We start from the raw sequence: 25,792 nt of genomic DNA, 5'->3' as shown, positions 1-25,792 counted from the left end.
TATTCTGCTAGAAACTTAAGATACATCAGTGAAAAAAATAAGGAAAAAAAAAAACTCTTCTCTGTCAACTCATATCCCATTCTATAAGCTAAATATAAAATGCCTCTTTGATCCTCCCAGGAGGGGAGTTGCATGTCGAAAGTAGACTATGGACTGAACATGTTTGCCACTCAATGCCTCTTTTGCAGACCACAACACCCAAAAGGAGAGAGAGAACACAGGGGATTGCCCTGCCACTGAGGCAGGGGGGGTTGGGGGGTGGGGGTGGGGGGATATTATCCATGGTGGTGGAAAATGGGCACTGGTGGAGGGATGGGTATCTGATCACTGTATAATCGAAACCCAAGCACAAAAATTGTAAATCTACAACTGTACCTCATGGTGTTTCACTAATAAAAAAAAAAAAATAAAAATAAATAAATAAATAAAATGCCTCTTTGAACAACAGACTCTGCAACTGGACAATAAACAGGCTCTAGAAAATAACAGAGAGAAGAACTTCGAGCAGTGTGGTCTGGAGACTTCCTGAGAGGTAAGTTGAGACCTAAAATACACAGTACTAAAGGAAGAAAATTCAAGGAAGGGTGAAAAGAGAGCCAATAGTTCTGAGGCAGAAACTTTCTTGACGTGATCAAGAATCTGATAAAAAGGGATCTATGGGCCTGAGAGTCTGAAGACTGGAGGCTCGGGAGCAAACTGAAGGTGGACAGAAAAAGCAGGAAGCACATGAGTCAGCACTGAGATGACAATGTGGTGGCTCATGATCAAACACCCTGCAGTGGGGAGGGTGGGACCACAGACCCATGAATAAATACTGCGAGCATGCAGGTGACAGGCTGGCTGAAGATGGTATCGAAGATAATACGGAGAAGGCAATTTCAAAAGATGGTCTGAAGTCAAAGCTCCAAAGAGCTGGGGCAAGAACAACTCTACGAAGGGAAAATCAAGAATGACACTCACACTGCTATTGGCTCTGGAAAATGGGGAGGATGATGAGCTGGCATTTAACGAGCTGGCAAAGAGATGCTGAAAGACAGGTTCAAACAGGTAGGTGGAAGGAAAGGTGAGGCATTCAGGACACCCAGAGGCAGGGCTGGCACCAAGCCGAAGTTCAATGCTAAACATACACAATGGGAAATCACCAAGTTATTAATAACATGGGGGAGGACATGTGCTCAGGGATCACTCTGGCAGGCTCAGGGAACCGCATGAGGTGCCAGGGATTGAACCTGGGTCAGTCATGTGCAGGGCAAGCGCTTTACCTACTGTACAATCACTCTGGACTCACAGTTCTTTATTTTTAATGTGGGGGTGGCAGAACCATTAATTTACCTTTTTCTTCAGCTGTTCAATACATACTTATTAAGCATCAGAGCAATGTCCTTGAGAAAATTACATATACTGATAAACTATTTTCACTGCATGCAGCACTGTCCTCCCGTTGTTTATTGATTTGTTTAAGCGGGCCCAGTAACGTCTCCATTTTGAGACTTGTTACTGTGTTTGGCATATCGAATACGTCACAGGTAACTTGCCAGGCTCTGCTGTGCAGGCGAGATACTCTTGGTAGCTTTCCAGGCTCTCCGAGAGGACAGAGGAATCGAACCTGACTCGGCTAGGCCAGCCGCAAGCAAGGCAAACGCCCTACCACTGTGCTATCGCTCCACCCAACTATCTTCATACGGAGATAAATACTTTCCAAACAAAGTAGGCTAAATGAATAGGGACCCCTGACTCTTTCCTCCCCAAATACTGCAATATTCTAGCGAATGAGTAAGGGGCAACAGTTCTAAGGAACAGCATTTGAACGAGAAGTGAAGTGCAGGAGCAGGCAGCGTAGGAACTTCGAGCAGGAAGGGACTGGGTGGTGAGCAGAGCTGGGGATGGGTGGGGCCATTTTTTAGATAGAAGAGCAGCAAGTTAGGGGATAGTGGCAGTGACAAAAGCACTGTGAGACAGCAGTGTGGGAAGCAAAGCTGGAAGACAGCAGGGGGCTGAGAGGCAGCAGGGTCTGACGGGTACACAGCTAAGAGCTGATACTTTGGATGGCTGATGGGGAAGCTATTGCAGAGAGTGTAGAGAAAAAAAGCAGAAGCAACACAGGACAGCTGTGTGCATTCAGACTAGGAGGTCCAAGACTGAGGCAGGGAGATGGCTCAGAAATCCCCAAAAGGTTGGGGCTGGAGCAATAGCACAGCAGGTAGGGTGTTTGCCTTGCACACGGCCGAGCCGGGTTCGATTCCCAGCATCCCATATGGTCCCCCCACCACCTTCAGGAGTAATTCCTGAGTGCATGAACCAGGAGTAACCCCTGAGCATCGCCAGGTGTGACCCAAAAAGCAGAAAAAAAAAAGAAAGCCCCAAAAGGCTCAGTGATACCATGAACTCAGGTTGGGTATGGGGGTGGAAACCTAAGAATTCACACATTTGGGGATTTGGGATATTTGGGATAGATGGTTTCAGGGTAGAATTTAAGTTATGAGGGTAGCTTCCGGTTTGGGGCTGGGTAGTTACTACTGAGATGAAAAAATGGGTAAGTGTAGGTTTAGAAAGCGAATCAAGATCTAGGGTTTAGGTAAGTTGAAATCATCAACCTATAGATGGTATTGAAGGCCCTGGAAATGAATAAGATCATCTGAAGAGCCAGCTGAGCTAGGGAACAGAATACGGTCCCTGCCGTGCTGAAGTGCAGATCACAGAGACAGACAGAAAAGGGAGCCCATCAAGGAAGACTGCAGACAGTCTGGGGTCATAATATAGTGGATGTAGTCCACCTGGGTTCAATCCCTGGCATCCCATACGGTCCCCTGAGCACCACCAGGAGTAATTTCTGAGTGCAGAGCCAGGAATAAAGTCTGAGCATCATCGGGTGTGACCTAAAATCCAAAAAGATTGAGGGAGGAAAAATAAAAAAAGAAAATTGTAAGCAGAATGGAGAGAGTGGCATCCCAGAGAGCAAATCAGAAAGAATTTCATGGGTCAGGCAGATACTGCAGATGCCCGGGCGCTGTCCCACGTTAGATCCCTGGCACCACAAATGATCCTCTAAGCCCAGGAATGAGCCCTGAGTGCAGAGCCAGGATGCATCTGGAGCACAGCTGGGTGTGACCCACAAACAAACAAACAAACGGAAGAAGGAACGAGTGGTGAAGTTCACTCAGCATTTCTGAAGTAGACACTCATTCCCTGAGGAGACTCCCCAGACCGTGTGACTCATGATGAATAATGCTCTGAGCTAACACTCCTGACTCATAAGTCTGCTCAGGCTCTTAGCAATCTGCAGTCATAACCGTCCGTTGATTGAGATCACTAACCTGGTCTCCATCAAAGCCTCGGCCCATGACACACCTTCCTGCAGCTATTCTACCCAGCAGCAATCCCAGGAGCACCCCGGCTGTGCAGAGAAACAGCTCAAACAGCTTCCCACGAGGAAGCAGACCAGTGCTCACAGCACCGGCCTTGTGAGGGCAGGACGAAACTGTATGATTTGCCAAGTTTTTTAAACTCAGTCTCAGAAGAAAGTTACTAAAATCTTTCCTCCCATCACTGGAATGTGCAGAAAAGCTGCAGGTTTTGCCATTTATAATTTATTGTTCTAAACATTTCCACTTGGCATCTACTACTCTTTTTTTTGTTAATTTATTTTGAATTGATTTTTTATTGAATCACTATGAGATACACAGTTACAAAGTTGTTGCTGACTGGGTTTTAGTCATACAATGTTCCATCACCTGTCCCTTCACCAATGTAATTTCCCACCACCAATGTCCCCCAGTCCCCTCCTCCACCCTCACAACCCATCCTTGGGCCTGCCTCTTTGGCAGGCACTTCTCTCTCTCTCTCTCTCTCTCTCTCTCTCTCTCTCTCTCTCTCTCTCTCTCTCTCTCTCTTCCTTTTGGGAATTATGGTTTGCAATGCATGTTGCAGAAGTCTCAGGAACATCATCTTTGCACCCCACGTCAGCAACCTGAAACAGTCCTGCAAAGATAGGGGGCACAGCTAGCCGCTAGCCAGCCCAGCTCAGCTTAGGTGCCCAACAAGTAAGGAAAAGTGCAAAGCAGGTGTTACATCTGGGCTTTGGCGCTAACTCAGGCTTCCACTATTTCTTGCTTCCTATTACGGCAAGTTTATTCTTGCCCCACTAAAGTCAACCTCCTCTGTTTTCTCCACAGGCGAGCGATGATGATTTCTCTGTCTGTAGTTTTTCCTGCTTGGAATGTCTGATATACAGGGGATAATATAGGCAACAGCCTTTTATGTTTGTTTTTTTTTAACTTAACATATTTTGGAGATAAATACTTGCCGTTGCCTGTATCAGAAACTTGTTTCTTTTTGCTGATGAATGGATTTCATTACGTGCAAGTACTGTAAATGATTCACTAATTGATAGGCACTGGAGTTGTTTCAGGTTTGAGTAAGATGAGTAAAACACCTTTCAACTTTTGCTTAAGATCCTTACAGGAGCGCAGGGTTTCATGTCTCTTGGGCCAATACTTGGAAATGGGCTCACAGGGGATGCGCTACCAAACTCTGTCCACTTGGAGAACAGCTCAATATCTACTTGCACACACATCATTCAGTATTCACAGTGCCTTATATATCTTATGTCATTTCTTTCTTTCACTTTTTTTTTTCATTGAATCACCATGAGATACAGTTACAAAGCTGTTCATGATAGGGTCTCAGTCGTACAATGTTCCTTATGTCCTTTCTCATTTTCAGTTTGTTGGTTTGTTATGTAGTCACACTGACTGGTGTTTCTGAGCTACTCCTCTATCTGTGCTCTGGGTCATCCCAGGTGCTCAAGAGACCTTGCGATTCTCGGATCAAACTGCAGCCTCATACTCAGCCCACTGAGCGTTCTCGAGCCCATGCTATTTAGTTCTTAGCACAATAATCAAATCATTGTTGTTCACATCTTACTGGAGAGGTGACTAAGCACAGAGGCCAGGTGGCTTGCTGCAACCACTAAGCTTGCCAGTAGAGATAAGGAATGCTTAAAAGGGGAAAATGTGCAGCAAAAAACAACCGGCCAATTCACTTTGCTGCTTCTCCAATTTGCATGGTGTCTGAGAAATGACAAAATTCTACCTGATATCACATGACTTTTGACCAAAGATGGTTATTGCTGATTCTTCACTTCAAATTATGATAGAGACCAGAAAGATAATACAAGGGCTAAGGCTTGCCTTGCACGCAGTCTACCTGGGTTTAATTTTCAATACTACATATGGTCCCCTGAGCACTGCAAGGAGTAACCTCTGAGCACAGATCCAAGACTAGTCCCTGTGTGGCCCAAAATAAATTGATAAAATTGTGACAATAAATACGCTGGAATTCTCTGAAACTTTTTTTTTTTGCTTTTTGGGTCACACCCAGCGATGCACAGGGGTTACTCCTGGCACTCAGGAATTATTCCTGGCAGTGCTCAGGGGACCATATGGGATGCTGGGAATTGAACCCAGGATGGCTGCATGCAAGGCAAACACCCTACCTGCTGTACTATCACTCTAGCCCCTGAAACTCATTTTAATTTTTAAAAAAAAGTCACTTTATAGGAAGATAGTACTCATTTGTGGAATATAAAATAACAGAAAGGGAGACTAACACCCAAGGATAGTAGAGATAAGGACCAGGAGGATTGCTCCACGGCTTGGAACCAGCCTCACAGATACAGAAGGGACCACCAAGCAAAGGGTACTAGAAGAGCCCACTTGGGATGGAAGATGTGTGCCAAAAGTAGACTATGGACCAAACATGATGGCCACTTAATACCTGTATTGCAAATCACAACACCAAAAGGAGAGAGAGTGAGCAAAAGGGAATGCCCTGCCACAGAGGCAGGGTGGATGGGGGGGGGGGGGGGGGGGGGGGCGGGATACTGGGATCATTGGTGGTGGAGAATGGGCACAGGTGGAGGAATGGGTACTCAAACATTGTATGACTGAAATGTAAGCACAAAAGTTTGTAACTGTACCTCACGGTGATATATTTAAAAAATTAAAAAATTTAAAAAATTTTTAAAAATATTTTAAAGACAGAACTTCATATAATATAAGAGGGGGGTCTTCCTCTTTTCTTATCTAAATCCTATTTTTCAGGATAAAATATTCAGTGGAATAAAATTGGTCGAAACACTGAACAATTAACATCTTACATTGTAAACGCTTGTACAATGTAAGCCATGTACAAAGTTACTCCTTGCAGTGCTCAGGGGACCATATGTAGTGTTGGAAATTAAACCCAGGTAGGCTGCGTGCAAGGCAAGTGCCTTAGCCCTTGTGTTATCTTTCTGGTCTCTATCATAATTTGAAGTGAAGAATCAGCAATAACCATCTTTGGTCAAAAGTCATGTGATATCACCACCATGTTCCCCCTTTCCTTCTGAAGGGTGCTCAGGAGTCTCCAGGGCTGCACCTGGTCCTGCCTGGGGACCAGGTTGCATCAGAAACCAAACAAACTGAAACAGGGTTGGCTTTGTACAAGGTGCGCACTTTAAACCTCTGCTATTCTTCTTGGTATACTTAGCAAATGCCTCATTGGCTAATTTTCCACCCAAATAGCACTAACTGAAAACTGAATATAGGTGGTTCTTTAAAATTTCATATTTCATCTTTTAAAGGGACTGGAGCAGGTGGGGTATTTGCCTTGCATGTGGCCGACCAGGGTTCGATTCCTCCACCCCTCTCAGAGAGCGCAGCAAGCTACCGAGAGTATCCCACCCGCATGGCAGAGCTTGGCAAGCTACCCATGGCATATTTGATATGCCAAACACAGTAACAACAACTCTCACAATGGAGACGTTACTGGTGCCCGCTCGAGCAAATAAATGAACAAGCAGATGCCAGTGCTACAGTGCATCTTAAAAAAAAAAAAAAGTCACGCAGTGAGAAAAACAAAGAAGACAAGTGCCTGTCATAGAGGCAGGCCTTGTGGAGAGTAGGTGGGGAGGGAGGTATAAGGGAAAATGGGGACACTGGTGATGGGAAGTGTACACGGGTGAAGGGACGGGTATTGGAACACTGACTGAAACCCAATCATGAACAACCTTGTAACTGTGTAACTCAATTTTAAAATATTTTTAATTAAAAAAATGAAAAGAAAAAGCCAAAAAAAATAGTCATGAAAACTTTGCATTTTATTTCCCAATACATCAAAATTGTTCGAAATTGTTTAGCACAGGGTTGGAGAGATGGTACAAGGCTTAATGCGCTTTTCTTGCATGGGCAGATCCCGTTCCGCATCCATGACACCACACATCTAGTCCCTCAAGCACTTGCAGACATCATTCCTGAACAGAGAGCCAGGAAAGGTCACTGAGCTCTGATAAGTGTGGCAAAACAAACAAACAAACAAACAAATAAACCTAAGGAAAAAAACTGCTTAGCACAAAAATCTTTTAAATTTACCTCCAGCAGGATTTAGCAGCCTCCTAAAATTTTTCTATTCATAGAGAAGGGATTACTAAGAAAATGATGGCTGTAGGAACTGGTCAGGATGGGAGATATGTGCTGAAAGTAAATAATGTATCAAACATGATAACTTCTCAGTATCTGTATTGCAAACCATAATACCCAAAAGTAGAGAAAGAGTATAGGGAACACTGTCTGCCATGGAGGCAGGGGGAAGGTTGGAAAGGGGGGTATAACGGGGATATTGGTGGTGGGGAATGTGCACTGGTGGAGGGATGGGTGTTTGAACATTGTGTGATCGTAACCCAAACATGAAAGCTATCTCATGGTGATTCAATAAAATTAAAAAAAATAATAATAATAATAATAAATACAATTTTTCTATTTGTTTACTTATTTCCTTTGATTGAAGGAAAACTGTAAGTGTTTGTTAAGGAATACAACGTTATCACAGCATGTCCAATGCCATCAGAGTGCTAATATCCACACCCACAGTTCACTGACCCCCCCCCCCCCTTTCAGCTATTCTCCTCTTTGATAACCTGAGTTCATTGTCAGAGTCTAAAGATTTCTTTTTTTGAACTTTGCTCCCTTTTATATACCACAAAAGTGAGACCATCTCATTTTTTCTTTATCCCTCGGAATTACTTACTCAGCAAGATACTCTCCATTTTCATTTATACTGTAGCAAAAGGCAACAGACACTTCATACTTTCTAACAGTAAAGTAGTATGCTGTTGGGTAGATAGCCCATATATATATATTTTTATTCACTGTGTGTCATTAAGCACTTGGGTTGTTTTCAAAACTTCATTATTGTTATAGTTCTGCGTTGAACATAGGTGTGCATATAACTTTTTGGATGAGTTTTTTTGTGTTCTTCAGATAGGCACCGGCCATCTGAAATTTCTTTAAAATTGTGCTTTGGGAAGAATTCTGCTGATAATGAGTAGCTTCATATATGTGCTGTTCCACTGCAACTTACACAGATATGAAGACTCCCAATTGTAAAGCATCAACCCATGAAGCAGTATGAAGACTGAAAAATTATTTCACACGCTGTTCATTCTTCTCTCCTGCCTGCCAAATAGTAAGTAATATGATCTTAACATTTACCTTGAAAGGCTAAACAGTTGGTGATCTGGACTCCAAATACATTTTTTCAAATATCCCTTCCTCTAACCCTCAGTCCCATCATCACTGTTGCCGGTACTGTTGTGGCCGCGAGGCACACATGTCAGGCAGGGGTGGTGACACAATTCTCAGCAGAGTTATGCAGTGGCACATCGGGTGGCAGTGCCCCACGCTGACCATGCTGCTCACTATGGCCTCCAAAGCTTTCACCTGTGCTCACTGGGAGTTGCACTTTGTAACGGAGACACACAAGTTACAACAAACACAGTAACAACAACTCTCACAATGGAGATGTTACTAGTACGAATGCAGTGCTCACCAGGGGAGACTGCACTCATGCATATTTGGCTTCAGAAATATAACTGACTCTTCCAAACAGAAAAACCGTTGCATTCTATCACATCTGTGTAATAGAACCTGCTGGTCACCTGTAAGCTAAAGAGACATTGGCTACATCTTGATGGGACAAATGTCTACTACAGCTACCAGAAAACATAAATACCATAAAAACAAAACTAAACCAGGGACAAGTTTCAAAGGCAATGGCTAAGAGCATGACCATAAATAAATGGATGAAAAGACTCAAAAGAAATTTAGGGATTCAAGAAACAATACAGCAGGTAAGGTGCTAGCCTTGCCCGTGGCTGACCAAGATTAATCCCCACCAGGAGTGATTCATGAGCACAGAGTTAGGAGTCAGCCCTATGCACAGTGGGTATGACCCAAACCCTCCCAATTTTTTGTCCTAATCATTTTGGGGGTAGGGGGTACCTCTCACAATGCTCAGTGCTTATTCCTAGCCCTGTGCTCAAGGGTCATTCCTTGAGGTGCTCAAGAACAGCTTGGAGTGCCAGGGATCAAGCAGGGGCTGACAATGCAAGTGTTTTATTCCCTGCACTATCTTTATGGCTCCAATTTTTTTTTAATTAAAAAGACTTACACATTGTGATTCAGGCCTGGAACAATATAGTACTTGCCTTGCACGCGACTGACCCAGGTTCAACCCCCAGCACCCAATACGGTCTCCTGTGCACTGCCAGGAATAATTCCAGAGCCAGGAGAAAACCCTGACCACTTCCAGGTATGGACCCCCCCCAAAGAGAAAAAAAAATTTCATAGTATTCCCACAGTCATAAGATTTAATTCCGATCACTAGTGAAGTGTGGTTTTTCAGAGTTTTATACAGACTATGATAAAGTGATTTATTTAATAAAATATTTTCACGATACAGCATTAATTTCTTCTTTTTAAATCTTTTTAGAGAGATGCCTCCAGAGCCCACGCCAGGCTGACCCTGGTATCCAGGGCAAACCAGAGCGGGTGTGGGTAGTGGGACTCACCCGCCCCTACAGAGCCCCGGCAACCAAATACCTCCAGAACTCAATCAACGCCATGCTCATGGCTGATCTCCCACAGGCTCGGGTAAGCCCCATCCATGAGTGAATCTGCTGAAAAACTCAGGTATTTGGGTTTTGTGACCAAAATCTCCAGGCTCTCATGGAGTTGGGGATGGGTGACCTCCTCCATCTCCCTGTTCTTCTGGGAGCCTGGCAGTCACACCCAGGAATCACCTCTGCACCACATAAGCTCATTTATGGCCGTGATCCGGAAACTCACAAATAAGTCTTGGAAGAGATCAACAAGCTGCAGAGATGTATCCAGTCTCCAAAGTCACCATCCAGTTAAAAATTTAACTCCAGCTGTATTTAAAATTTTAGAATTCCTGGAGCGAAATCTCATACTCTACACCACTGATATACCAGGAGTAGTACACCACATTGGATGGGGTGTAAAGTAGAAGGCAAATGATTGTAATTTTATATATATATATATATATATATATATGTATGTGTGTGTGTGTGTGTATGCACATAGACAGATATATATATATATATATACATATATAAATATATTGGAACATGAACAGGAACACGAAGAGTGCCATTGGGCTACACTAGCACGTGACAGGGATGAATGGAGACATTACTGGCACTCGCTCGAGCAAATCGAAGATCACCAGGATGACAAGTGATAGAGCACACAAGGTTCAACCTGTAACAGCATGTTAGTAAATGTCTTATATAAGGTCTTAATGGCTCCAGGCTGAGATAAAACAATCTTCACACACTTTCTTCTACAGAAACTTTTTTGATCATTTTTAGTGGATTATTCATAATAAGCAATACAAAATAAATTATTTAGGGTCTGCTATTGGGGCAGGCTTGGGTGGTGGCCGGGAAAATTTACAATATAGGTGGTGGAAAGGTGTAATGGAGGTGGAAATTGGTACTGAAATATTGAATGTAATAAATTATTGAACAACTTTATAAAAACTAAGTACAATAAAAATAAATCTATCTAGAGAACTGTCTTTTTTCTTTCAGTGTTGCAGACTGGAGAAGTGACTTTTTACCAAAAGGGATGTCCCTGGGTGGTTTGTGGCAGGTGACCTGATTCCTGGTTACCTCAGCCAATGTGTTGCAGGTGACTCTGATGAAGTTGGAAGCAAGGGAGGCAGCTTCAAGAGGAAAGGGCTCTTGCTCAATCCATCTCAGTCACCGGGGGAAGTACCGGGGGTAGGTTAAGCCTAAAAGCACCTCCAAGGCATGGACGCTAACACCCTACCAGCACCACGAGGTTCCTGGAACCCACTGGATAGACACGGTACCAGAACCGGTCCCCATCAAGTGAATCCTCAGGGAATTGTGGACTTAAGATGGAGCAAGGAATTTCAGGAGAAAGCAAAGAGTGAACTAAAATGAAGACTTAGGAAAAAAAGAAAAACAGTAAAGAGGAGGGGGAAGAGAAAGAAGACATAAAAGAGAGAAGAAAGCAAAGCGCAAATTGCAGGTTTGCCTTTATAGAGTTTTATCTCTTTTAAAAAAAAATAAGTAAATAAATAAATAAAAATAACCTTTCCTTTTTTTGAGGTGCCAGGATTTGCAACACCGTTCCTCACAGTTCTCATTCCAGCACCACCAGAGAGCCCACCGTCCTTCACCCCAGGACCCCTCCTTCCCACCTTCAGTGTAATTTCAGTTTTGATGACTTTGACCATGCTCTCCCTGTCTTTGTTTCTTTTTGTTTCATATAAAGAAGGGAATCTCACCCTCTCTTTTTTTTTTTAGCCTTGTGAATATGTTTAATGACAAATATACCCTTCCTCTACATTAAAATTAATCATCATAATAATTTTCAAGTTCATGGAAGAGGTTATATAATTATACAGAGACATCCATATGCCCTCCTGTACACTATTCTTTTTTTTTTAGGTATCTTTTTTTTTTATTAGTGAAACACCATGAGGTACAGTTGTAGATTTACAATTTTTTGTGCTTGGGTTTCAATTATACAATGATCAAATATGCATCCCTCCACCAGTGCCCATTTTCCACCACCATGAATAATATCCCTCCCACCCCCATCTCCCCCATCCCACCCTGCCTCTGTGGCAGGGCAATCCCTTGTGTTCTCTCTCTTCTTTTGGGTGTTGTGGTCTGCAAAAGAGGCATTGAGTGGCAAACATGTTCAGTTCATAGTCTACTTTCGACATGCATCTCCCCTCCTGGGAGGATCCTCCAAACACACTTTATTTGGTGCTCCCTTCTCTATCTGAGCTGCCCTTTCCCCTAGAATGCCCAGCTGGCCTCTAAGCTATGGAGTAATCCTCCTGGTGCTGATCTCAGCTATTCTTGGGTATTAATCTCATACTTTGTTACTTTATATCCCCCAGATGAATGCAATCTTTCTATGTCTATCCCTCTCTTTCTGACTCATTTCGCTTAGTATGATACTTTCCATGTTGTACCACTTGTATGTAAATTTCATGACTTCATCTTTTCTAAGAGCTACATAGTACTCCATTGTGTAGATGTACCAAAGTTTCTTTAACCAGTCATCTGTTCTTGGGCATTCAGGTTTCTTCCAGTTTCTGGCTATTGTAAAGAGTGCTGCAATGAACAAACAAGTGCAGATGTCACTTCGACTATACATTTTTGCCTCTCTGGGATATATTCCCAGGAGTGGTATTGCTGGGTCAAATGTCACCCTCTCTTTTTAATTTCTTTTTAAATCGTGGAGGTGGTGACACACATGTACAATGAATAAAGATAATCGGTAAGGTAAAAGTTTTTCAAAAACTGTCTTTTTTTACCGATGTAAATTTTAAGAATTATTAATTATTATGAATAATTCTGTATTAATACATTTAAAAATTTACATAAAATAGATAAATCGCCCCGTGAGAAGAAAATTTTTTTCAAATTAAGGGGAAAATCTGAGTAGGCCTATAAAAGAATGAAATACGTTTTATTCACAAGACAAGTAGATAAAACAGTGAGGAAGGCCCTTGCCTCACACGCAGCTGACTCGGATTCAATCCCTGGCACCCGACGTGGTGCCTTGACAGTGCCAAGAGCGAGGTCTGAGCACAAAGCAAGGAGTAAGCACTCAGGACTTCCAGGTACAGCCCCAAAACAAAAACAAAAGTGTGTTTTATCCAAGAAATATTGGCTTTGTGTTAGAAAAAAATGTATTATAGATACTGCTTATGTCTCTGCATTAATTAGTAAAAAACTGTAATAAAAATCTTTATGGATGCAAAAAAAAAAAAAACCTGATCAGACACAGAACATTATAAATGAAACACTTTTATAAAATATATAAAATCCCTTAGCATGCTTGGACCTAAACAAACCTTTCTTTTTAATGTAAATTTATTTATTTTTTTACTCATTGTGAAATTATAAAGTCTTCGTGATTAGGTTTCAAGATTTCTGGCATACAATTTTACAAAACCAACGCCTTCACAAATGTCCAACTCCCTCCACCAATACATCCCCCACCCCTCCCCACTTGCCTTCTGCCCACCAATCTACTTCTACAGAGGCTCTACAATATACATTGTACTGTGTAACATATTATATATATTGGACAGTGCTGCTACTGATAGGGTTCAGACGTAACACCTTTCTGCAACATCTCCTCCTCCCAGTTTAGTGCTTCCCTCCACCATAAGATGTTGCCCCTCCTCATCCAGCCACGTCAAGTGGCACGTTTTCGACTTACTGAATTCCAGTTCTCAGGCAAAAAACACTTTCTTGATCTACTAGAGGGCCATGAGTGAATGCCGTATTCAATGCCAAATGCTGAGAAGTTTATCTTGCCTTTTAAAGAAGCTCATTTAAAACTGCTTCTTTGCAAGACAGGTTCCAAGGCAGTCCCTAAGCTGTTGCCCAACCTTCAAGCACTGTATCATTTCTTCAAATTTATTTACTTTGCCTTTTTTGGTTTGGGGGTGGGGGGGGCATACCTGGTGTTTCTCAGGCCTTAGATTCCTGGCTAAGCGCCCAGGGATCTCTTCTAGCAGAGCTCAGGGAACCATGTAGGGTGCTATGGGTCAACCAAAGTTGGCTTCATGCAAGGCAAGCACCCTACCTACTGTACTCTCATTCCGGCCCCCATTTTTTTTCAAATTTAAATGGCACTATAGCTGATAGAGCATCTTGGCGACATGTTCATTTCACCGGTTTTTGTTTGTTTGTTTGTTTGTTTGTTTGTTTTCTGCTTTCTGGGTCACACCCGACCATACACAGGGGTTACTGCTGGCTCTGCATTCAGGAATCACTCCTGGTGCTGGTGGTGCTCGGGGGACCCTATGGGATGCTGGGAATCAATCCGGGTTGGCCACGTGCAAGGCAAACACCCTACCCGCTGTGCTATCGCTCCAGCCCCTTCATTGAGTTTTTATACTCAGTGTAAAGCCATTCTCTTCTGGCTCAGTCTTATTTTATAGATTCCCTGTGAATCTCTGAATTCCCTCCCTCTCTCCCTCCCTCCATGTCTGTCTCTGTCTCTGTCTGTCTCTGTCTCTCTCTCTCTCTCTTCCTTTTCTTTTCTTTTTGTTTTTGAGCCACACCCTGTAGTGCTCAGCCATCCCCTGGCTCTGTGCTTCAGGGACCGTAAGTGGTGCTGGGGTCAAACCCAGGTAAGAATCCTGCCTGCTATACTATCGCTCCGGCCCCTGTACTTTTCTTTTTTGACCTGAGGTTTTCAATGTTCTGTCTGTCTTAGGGTTTTGTCCTTTTGAGTACAATATGTCTGGGTTTTCCTGTTTGGGTTTATTTGGCTGGGACCCTTTGGGCCTCTTAGGTCTCAGTGCCTGTATTCCTCAACTCTGTCAAATTCTTACCTATTGATTCCTTTCATTAGGATTCCTCATCAAATTCACCTTCTTTTTATTCGGGGACTCCAATGGCTCTTCTATTGTTCCCTTGAACTCTTCCCTTAGTTCTTTGGCATGCTGTTCATTGCTTTCAGACTTTTTTCCACCTCCTGTTGTTTTCTAGTGGCTTCTTCCATCTCATCTTGGGGCACCTCAGTCCCTTCCTTAGCTGTTGTGATTCTGCTGCTCCACATTTCTTTTGAGTTTTTTACATCCCCTCTCTTAGTCTTCATTTCTGTCATTTCTGACTGCAGTTTTCACATTTCAATTCTCATAATTTCTTCTCATAATTTCTTGTGCTACCAGTGTAGTGCCAATTTTTTTTTTGCTTTGGGTCACGCCCAGCAATGCACAGGGGTTACTCCTGGTGGTGCTTAGGGACCCTATGGGATGCTGGGAATCAAACCCAGGTCGGCTGCATGCAAGGCAAACAAACGCCCTACCGGCTGTGCTATTGCTCCAGCCCCTACTAGTGCCACTTTCTCTGAGCTCATTAAACATCCTCACCGTGGTCACAAATGTCATTTTCTGAAGATTCACTGAGCTCGTTCGGTGCTGGTTGAGTCTTCGTGTCATTGTTCTCATTCACTGGGCCTGGTGGGCTTTGATGTATCTTCCCGTTGGTCTTGCTGTGCTCCTGCTGTGCTGAGGCAAGTCTCTGTCAGTAGATCCCCGGGAGACACTGAGTGATGAGGTTGGTCATTGTTTTTTCCCTTCCCTGCTGGACTTCAGAGACAGGAAGTATGACTGAGCAGTATGTGATTTGATGAGTAGACCTCTGGTATGTGTCCACATGCATCAGGCAGGAGATGTGGTGCTAGTCCCGTTAATATGGCAGAGGTTGGGTGGGAGGTTCCCGGGGGCCTAGTAAGAAGGGAGGCGTATCTGACTCCAGATCTGAAAAGACCCTGGAATTGTCAGCGGAAAGATAACCTCACCTCGAGGGTTGGGGGCATGAGCAAGGGCTCAGGAGATGTGCATCTGGGTTCACTGAAATGGGGGGGAGGCGGTTGGGCTTGGAGATCACCAGGCCCGAGCCAGAAGCAGCATTAATATTTTGGCCAGTTTTGTCTTTCGTTCTGTTTTGGGGGCACACCCTGTGATGCTCAGAGGCTGCTCCTGGCTCTGTGCTCAGGAATTATTCCTATGTTGCTTGGGGGACCATAAGGGATGCTGGGGATTAAACTGGGGTAAGTCACGTGCACGGCAAATGTTCTACCTGCTGTACTCTCTCTGGGCCCCACTTTTTGTCTTAAGATAAAATACTTGTAAACATGTTATTTAAATTTCCCTGGATATTTTAAATGCATTAAGCAACATGTAAAGTCACTAAATACATTTTCATCATTTCTGTCATCAAAATCTACTTGATAAACATTTTGTCAAAAATCTCTTTCCTGGGGCTGGAGAGATAGCTCAGCGGGTAGGGTGTTTGCCTTGTACCCGGGTTCTATTCCCAGCATCCCATATGGTCCCTTGAGCACCGCCAGGAGTAACTCCTGAGTGCAGAGCCAAAAGTAACCCCTGCGCATTGCCGGGTGTGACCAAAAAAAAAAACTCTTTCCTGGAATACAAGATTGTGAAGTTTTTTATTATTATTATTAATTAATTACTTTTATAAAGTTGTTCATGGTTTATTACATTCAATATTCCAACACCAATCCCACCACCATGGCACCTTCCAACCACCATTATTTTTAATTTTCCCAATCACCCCTCAAGGCTGTCCCTATAGCAGACCATATATAATTTATTTTATATTGCTTGTTATAATTCGCTAAAAGAAAAATTTAAAGAAAGAAAATTTATTACCTTAGAAGAAAGTGTGCGAATACTGTTGTAGCTCACAGTGGAGCCATTAAGCCCTTGTAGAAGAGAATACTAACATGTTGTTACAGGTTAAGTCTTCTGTGTTTATATTTTCTTAAACTGGTTGCCTTTTACTTTATTTCCCATACAATGTGCTGCTCCTGGTTTATCAGGGTGTAGAGTTTGAGATGTTGTGGCTGTGGGCTTCAGGAATTCAAAAATTTTGAGTGGGGTGATGCAGATAGAGTTAAACTTTTGACTGAATGGTGACTTTGGGTGCCCTGTACGACTCAGCCTGGCACGGAATTGAATTGAATTGAATTGAATCTCTACAACTTGTTGATCTTTTTTGAGATTTATTTATGAGTCTCTGGCTCATGGCTGGTTAATGTGCTTATTCGGCGCCAGAGGCAGTTCATGGGCATGACTGAAAAAAGCTTCTGGAAGAATACAGAGATGGCGGTAGGTAGCCTATCTCTGACTCCATGAGAGCTTGGGAGTGTGGAGTCTTGTGCATGAGATCTGGGCCTACAGAATAATAAGACACAGACAGTAAGAAAAAAGCTAACTTTTAGAAGCTGTTTTCAAAAGTCAGTATGTAAAAAGGAATTTCTAGGGACTGGGCAGATGCTATGGGTGTTCAGGCACTTGCCATGCACTTGCGAAGCCAAGTTTGACTTCAACACTGCATATGTGCCCAGAGCACAAGTAGCCCCTGAGCACAGACCCTGGAGCACTGCCAGATTTAGCCCAATGTGCCCCACCCCCAATATTGTGTTAACATAAAGGTCGGAATGCTTTTATAAATGAATTTCTATACACTGTTTATCATGGTTCTACCTCACTGATGTCCTATTAGCTATTTTTATTAAACTCTTTTAAAAATTGAATAAGCATATATCTCACAGCCACCACTATGTCTACTCACCTGCCGGCCCTGTCCACAGATTCCTAACTAAATCTCAGAGAAGACGAAAGTGCAGCTGCTAAGATTCAGATGCTCCTGACCACCAGATGGACACTGTGAGGCGTCCTCGGAGGGAGGCTGGGCCACACATAGCAGCCATACTCACACCCCACAGCCACTGCAAAGCCAACAGCCCAACTCCAAGGCCTCACGATTCATCTCTAGGGGACACCAAACCGCAGACATGCCAAGGACACAGGTTTTCAGGCTAAAAACTTTGGGGGTCTGCTCGGAGTGGGAGTGAACAACCTCCCCTCACCCCCATACTTCCAGAAGTCCTGGAAGCCACAGCCACAGCCACTGACCAGTTCGACAGACCCTAAAGTTCCTAGACCACACAGCTGCATATGTGGCCCTGGGACACCTCCAATTTCCACAATGCTGACATCCCGTTAGGAGCACACCAAATGAGATGGGAAAGGAATACAGAAGCCAACCAAACTCAACAAACAAAAACAATGATAGAGAAGGCTAAAGTAGCAACAGACAGCTTAGTAAATTCACAGATAAGGACTTAATGATCCATGGTAAGATACAAGAATTTTTACAAAATTTCTTTACGAAAGCATTTTTTTTTTATAGTTCTATTTGTCATTTAGTTGTAACAGGCAGACTGAAATAAATTCTTTTGTGTCTGCTAAAGGGACAGGCTTGAGGGGGTGGTTGGAAAAATGGGGACAATAGTGGAGGAAAAGTCACTCTGGTGGCGGGATTGGAGTTGAAACATTCATGCCCATAACAACTGTATCATAAACAACTTTGTAAACCACAGTGTTTAAATCAAATAATTGGACGAACTGGAAATCTTCCCATTAGTTTCTACAAGACTAACATTACCCTGATACCAAAAAAAGGAAACATCACACACTTATAATAAACACTGATGTAAAAATCCAATGAAAACTTAGCAAACCAAATTTAGCAACACGTTAAAAGGATGTAACCAATTTCTATGTTCATTACAGCATTATTCATTATATCACTGTATCGCTGTCATCCTGTTGTTCATTGATTTGCTCTAATGGGCACCAGTAACATCTCCATTTGTCCCAGCACTGAGATTTTAGCAGCCTCTCCTTACTTGTCCTTCCCAACGGTGCTGTATTAGAGGCTCTTTCAGGGTCAGGGGAATGAGACCCATTATTGTTACTGTTTTTGGCATATCGAATATGCCACAAGGAGATTGTCAGGCATTATTCACACTGGTCAAAATCTGAAAACAATCCAAGTTTCCAATAAGAGATAACTGAATAAAGAAATGACTTTACATATATACACAGGGTAGGTAGGACTCTTGATTGCACAACCCGAGTTAGATCCAAGTGTTCCACATTCCAGGAGTCTTCTGTGTGCACAGAGCCAGGACTAAGGCCTGAGCACTCCCTGGGTGTGGCCCAAAATAAAGCAAACAAACAAAAAATTCACCATCAATTAGTGATAAATACAACCAAAAAGATTCAACATCTAATAGTAAATACAATTAAAGAAACTTAACTCAACAATTAAAGACCATCTACAACAAACCCATAGTTAAAACCATACTAAACAGTTGAAAAACTAAAAGCTTTTCCTTTCAAATCAGACATAATGCAAGGGTGTTCACTCTCACCATTATTATTTAACATAGCATTGAAAGTCCTAATCACAACATTTAGTCAAGAAAAATAATTCAAAGGCATTCAAATTTGAAAATAATTAAAACCATCAATATTTGCAAAAATGTCATGATAATATACACAGAAAACATGAAACACTCCACACAAAAACTACTGGAAACAATAAAACAGCACAGCAGATTAAAATCAATATACAAAAGTTTGTTGCATTTCTAAAGGCAAGCAGTGAAATAGAAGAAAAAATAAAATCAGTAAAACAATTCCATTAAAAAAAAATCACGTAACTAAGAGTCAAGTTAACAAAGGAGGTAAAAGACTAACCAAAAATTTTAAATCACAACTTTTTAAAGACACAGAAGATGCAAATTAATGTGGAAAATACTACATGTTCATAGACTTGGCAGAAACAACATCATTAAGACAAAATCCAATCAAAAGCATGATACAGATTCAACACAATCCCTATAAAAACTCTGTTGGCATTTTCCAAGACATGGACCAAACTTGATTGCTTAAAGCCACATACCTCCTCCACTAATAACAAAGGAATCCAAAGGGGTTGGAAGGGAGGTATTGCGTTTGTTGACTTAAAAGTTTTAGTTTATTTTTTTATTTTGGGGTGACACATAACAGTACACAGTTACTCCCAACTCACTGCTCAGGGGCTGCTCCCAGCAGTGCTTGGAAACCATGGGATGCCATGATCCATCCTGGGCCTCCCCATGAAAAGCATATGTTCCAGTCCACTGAGTTATCTCTCTAGCACAGTTTTCCCTGGCTTTACACAACAAAGCTATAGATATCAAAGTGGTGAGGTTTGGGGAGGGAAACTGACCCTCAGAATGGTGGATTAGAATTCAGAGCCAGGAGAATTCAATGTGGGAGGAAGTCTTTTGTAATGATTGCTACTTGGAAAACTGATTAGGCACACACATAAAATTGAAACTATACCACTATCTCACACCATTCATAAAAGCAACTCAAAGTGAATTAATGACTCCATTAGACCTGATTCCTAAGATACACTGAATGAAACTTAGGCAAAACACTCAATAGTGCCTCCAGTGGTGTCATCAGGGATTCACCTCCACTGGCAAGGAAAACATAAGTAAAAATAAACAAACGAGATTACAACAAATAAAAAAAACTTGTACGCTGCAAACCAAACTATCACAAACATATGATACCCCACTGAGTGGGAGAACATATCTGCGCAACACATATCTGAGAAAGGGCTAGTATCCGATATACAGAAAGCACTCACAAATTTAAAAAAAAAAATGAACCCCATAAAAACAAAGCAAACTGCTGAAGAGATATTTAGATATTTCTCCAGCAAAGATGTACAGATGATCAACAGGAGCATTAAAAAATGGTCAGCACCAGGGGCTGGAGCCATAGTACAGCAGGTAAGGCATTTGCCTTGAATGCGGCCAGTGTGGGTTTGATTCCCAGCATCCCATATGGTCCCCCGAGCACCGCCAGCAGTAATTCCTGAGTGCATAAGCCAAGAGTAACTCCTATGCATCGCTGGGTGTGACCCAAAAAACAAAACAAAACAAAAAGTCAACATCACTCTGTACATCTGTGTACACACACACACACACACACGCACACACACACACACACACTAAGGAACTAAGGAACTTCAACTCAACAAATCTACTTGCCAGGGAGCTATAAAAGGTCATAGAAAGGTACTGACTGTGTCCTGTAAAGTAGAAGGGGAGCTGTGTAAGGGACTGTTCCAACAGAAAGGGCCTCAGGGCCGAGTTGACAAGATAACTCAAAGGGCTAGTGTGCATGCTTTGCATGATAGAGACCCAGGTCTGACACCAGATACCCCATGGTACCCCCCAATTCCATAGGGAGTGATCCCAAGCAATTCGGTGAAGAGCCCCTGAACACCACCAGGTGTGGTCCAAAAAACAAAACAAAAACAAAAAATCAAAAAACATCAAAAACATCAAATAGAAAGGGTCTCTTACCCAGACTGGATGTGTGAGAAGAATGAGGTGTCAAAAAAGGCCTCTTGGAGGCAGGAACATCACCTGAAGGATGAGGAGGCAGCGACAGTGTTAGTTAGGCAGCAGAATGAACAGCAGGAGGCATCAAACTTGAGTCTTGGGGAGGACAATACAACAATTAGGATCTGGCATTGAGTCTGTCTTTTGACACTGCTAGCTCTCATTTTTCTTAATGACTGAAATGAGGTGGTTGTATCAGACATGCATCAGAGTCATCCTGGAGTTCTCTCAGAAATATTGAGCTCCTTTTCTTCTGAGGGGTAACTGCTGTTTCAAAAATCCTAATTATACCCCCCACCTCCAAAATATGGTTCAAATTAGTGAATCAGTAATCAGCTTTTTTCAAAAGCTTTACTGGCATTGCTAATCTACAACAGGTCTGAGAACAACCAGATGAGATGATGTCTCAAGTCTGTCTAATTCTCAGTCCTGAGGGTACAATAACACCCAATGGTGAGCATTTATACCCCAGAAGAGGAATCTGTCTGATTCTCAATTCTTAAGAGTGTGAAATATCATCCCAGCAGAGCCCCCAAGCATCACTGGGTGAAACCTAAAAACAGAAAAAAAAAATCCAAGTGCAGAACATTCCAGACAAACCAGAATCATAGTGGGGTAGGAGTAGGCTCCAGGAATCAGGATTTTTTTTCAGTTCCCTGGCTGATTCTTAGGTGTAGCCAAGGCTGAAAAACCACTACTTTTGGCCCTTTCAACACTTCTATAGTTACAACCAAGGAATCACAGAGAACATCGAAGAAAAAGAAGCTGGTGGGTTTCTTTCATTTCTATGCTAAATTTAGAAGAGAATGGAGTCGCAAAGGCCACTCAGCCATTTTAAGTGGGGTTGAACCGAAAACAGTGTTGATTCTGGCCACAAGCATAATAGGTATTAATGTATAGCAGGCAGAAAATATTCATTCCAAAGTGCACAGTTCTAAATTTAAACTTCAATCCTGTATATCTATGAAATTGCTCCACGTGTGTTCTCTGAAATATGCAGTTAGAATATGATCTGCATGGTTCACTGTAATATGAAGATTACTACTTCCCAGGTTGTAACCACTCATTAGGCAATGGTGAACCAAATAAATAATAACAAGACCACTTCAGACCATTTTTTGAATCTGTTGCTAAATTATATGTTCCTGTCTCAAAGCCCACAACATGGCCACAAGCACCGAAGTAAAAAATATTTACATTTGTGAAAGTCTCTTTCCATCGGATTCTGTAGGTAAGCAAGGGCTGCTCTGAAGCTTCTTCCAATTTTCGGTGAAAACCGAAACTTTTCATTTCGATTATTTCTTACATCTGGGTAAATAAAGCATTACCCCCATGTTGTTAGAAATCTTAGGATAAATTGAACTTTCCAGGGGTCTGGAAAGGAAAAACAGCTCAGACGGAGTGCTCATTTTCTAAAGTGAGCCATCAATGAAAGTGATTCTTCAGAAAAAGAACATCTGCACCTTGGCACAGCTTATAAAATGTCAGATGATACCTATGGCTAAAAGCCTCGGCTGTGGCACTCAGAGGGACTGAAAAATCCAATGTGTGGACGGCTCTAAATCTTGATTAGCAGGAATACTGCTCCCATCCCGTTAAAAAACTGGCCCCTCTCCAAAGGACGGGAGCGGCCAGGATTCATGTCCCACAGCGGGCACAGAAATAGCAATTCTTACGGGAAAAACCATTCTGCTTAGCTAAAATTAGTCTGCGCCTGTTAATGATTCGGAGAGATCTTTCTTCCTGGGGAGGACAGTTAGCGAGAGGTGAACTGATTTGCCAAGGGAACCCCCCTTTCACGTTAGACAGAAGAGGAACTGGCATACGGTCAAGGACTCAACCACTTTCCACATCCCTAATGAAGACCAGTAGACAGAAGGGCAGGAAATGAAGACTGTCCTCACCAGTCAGAGGCAATTTCATGAAGTGGCCTGTCACTATTCTTTCCAGGGAATCCACTTCCATGGTCTATACTGGGAGGAGAGGAGAGGGGCTAGAAGCCATCTAAATGCCCAACAACAGGTAACTAACAAAATCTGGTACATTCACAATGGAATACTAAAGGTAAAGGTAAAGGCCCTCCCGTTGATCGTCGATTTGCTCGAGCGGGCCCAGTAACGTCTCCATTGGAGACTTTGTTGTTACTGTGTCTGGCATATCGAATACTCTCGGTAGCTTGCCGGGCTCTCCGAGAGGGGCGGAGAGAGGCCCAAACGAGGCAAGAGTCCAAGTCAGTCTGTGGAGCACATGCTTTGCAGGCAGGAGTTCTGATCCCTGCACGTGGTCCCCGAGCAGTAACAAGCATCACACCCATTCCCAGTCATCTCTTAACTGAGTCCCTGAGCACTGTGGGGTGTGGCTCAAAAGCAATGAAAAATAGAAGTAAAAGAAGGTCAATACAGAGTTTACACATGTTGAAAGAGATCTGTGTTCTGTAGAATCTACCACTGCCTGCATGCCATAGAGCAAACATGTGTGCTCTACATTCAGTAATGTCTGAATTCTCTCACTAGCTGGAAGACCAATTTTTTTGTTTCTTTTTAGTACTAGCCTACGCATTTGAAATAGAATTTTAAACAAATTATCATTTTATTTATTGTTTGGAGACATACCCCAGGCTGTTAAGGGCTTACTGCTGGTTCAGAACTCAGCGATCACTCATGGCAGGGCTCAGGAGAGACCATGATGTTGGGGGTTGAGCCGAGATGAGCTGCATTCAAGACAAGCATCCTGATTTTTGTCCCATCTCCCTAGCCCCTGAGTATTATTTAAATTGATGTGATAAAATAAGTTGTTTTCTCAAACTTTGTACTCCTCTAACTCCTAGTGGCCCAGAATGTGAGTACGTTTGGACACGAACCTCTAAGTGAATGAAGTTAAAATGAGGCTCTTTGAATGGTCCTAATACAACCTGACTACAGAGCAACAACCATGTGATGACACAGCATGAAGCTGGTGTGTGTGCAGGCCAAGGAGAAAGGCCTCAGAAGAAATCAAACATGCAAACATCTTGACATTGGACTTCTAACCTTCAGAAGTATGAGGAGCAAATTAAAGTCATGTTTCTAAGCTACAATATTTTGTTTTGGAAGCCAAGTCTCAATGGGTGAGAAACCCACTTGGTGGGTACATCTGCTACGATGTACTTGTATACAGCCTCCTGTGGCGCATAAAGAAACTGGGGCTCTTCATCCTTCTAGACAGTGCTGGCCAGTGTTATATCATTAAGTAATCTGACCAAGAGCTGGAGCAAGTCCAGACTCTTTCTTTTCAAAACACATATCTTTTAAGGCATTTTGAACAAAACTAAAACTCCAAGGACCAGAGCCCAAAATATCTTCTTAATATCTCTTAAAGGCATGGTTTCTATTAAAGAGGCAACTAGTAAAGAAAAAGTTGTCACGGCAATATTATCAACTTAAAAAACACTTTTAAGAAGGTACTGGCAGAGGGACAAAGCCACGCGGGTTCCGGGGCTGAGATCTCCAAGCCTACTTGGATTGGAGTCGAGCATCCTCCACCCAGATCCTCCAAATTCCAGTAGGCGGGGGCCACACCCACCACCTGGCCCCCTGGCGCCCTGTAATCCCATCAACGGCCAACACTCAGAGATTATAAAATCCAGCTCCCGGACGAGACCAGTGCAGTCTCCTGCCCCTGCGCCTGGCTGTTCCTTGCCAGGGTCCCTTGGAGGGGAGCGGGTTGAGCTTTCCTCCCCGCCCCGACCAGGGCTCCAGCAGCCGAAGACCTCCAGGACCAGCCACCACCATGCTGAGACCACTCTCCGCACACATGAAGGTACTGGCAGAGGGACAAAGCCACGCGGGTTCCGGGGCCGAGATCTCCAAGCCTACTCTGATTGGAGTCAAGCATCCTCCACCCAGATCCTCCAAATTCCAGTAGGCGGGGGTCACACCCACCACCTGGCCCCCTGGCGCCGTATAATCCCATCAACGGCCAAGACTCAGAGACTATAAAATCCAGCTCCCGGCCGCGCGACATTTTATCAAGACATCTTTTTTATGACATCTTATTATCTCATTCCTACTTTGGACAAACTTGCAGGCTATCGAATGTAGCCTGCCCACAGGGCAGAGTCTGGCAAACTCCCCGTGGCATACCAAATATGCCAAATACCAGTAACATTGATGGGTCTCATTCTCCTAAAGAGTCTTGAATATAATCTCAGGGCTAGGATGAAAGAGACGTTACTGGGGCCTGCTCGAGGCAATTGACGAATAACAGGATGATGAATGAATGAATGAATGAAAAAACACTTTGTGCTATACTATTAAAAAACAATCCAGAAAAACCAATTCTGTCATACGTGTATATCAGCATAATATACTTTATTAAACAGTAAAGTAAGTAAAGGCCCTCCCCTTGATCATCGATTTGCTCGAGCGGGCCCAGTAACGTCTCCATTGGAGACTTTGTTGTTAGTGTTTGGCATATCGAATACATCACGGGGAGCTTGCCAGGCTCTGCCGTGCGGGCGAGATACTCTCGGTAGCTTGCCGGGCTCTCTGAGAGGGGCGGAGGAATCGAACTCGGGTCGGCCATGTTGGCTGCGTGCAAGGCAAATGCCCTACCGCTTTTCTATC

General features: G+C 43.1%; 1 protein-coding gene across 2 annotated transcripts in view; it reads right to left on the bottom strand.

Annotated features, from left to right (window-relative positions):
* ANO6 (anoctamin 6) overlaps positions 1 to 25,792 on the bottom strand; it is a 202,971-nt gene that overhangs the window by 136,805 nt on the left and 40,374 nt on the right. The window contains exon 2 of one of the 2 annotated variants that reach the window (XM_056117899.1): positions 21,150 to 21,212. The exons of the other annotated variant lie outside the window; for it this stretch is intronic. Coding sequence (XP_055973874.1) covers positions 21,150 to 21,212 — 63 coding nt within the window. The remainder of the gene's footprint in view (positions 1 to 21,149; positions 21,213 to 25,792) is intronic. 2 annotated transcript variants of the gene reach the window in all.

This window comes from Sorex fumeus, unplaced genomic scaffold (assembly GCF_029834395.1).
Source record: "Sorex fumeus unplaced genomic scaffold, SorFum_2.1 ptg000036l, whole genome shotgun sequence".
NCBI classification, from domain to species: Eukaryota; Metazoa; Chordata; class Mammalia; order Eulipotyphla; family Soricidae; genus Sorex; species Sorex fumeus.
Note: the sequence above shows the minus strand (reverse complement) of the source record. Positions and strands in the feature narration are given on the sequence as shown.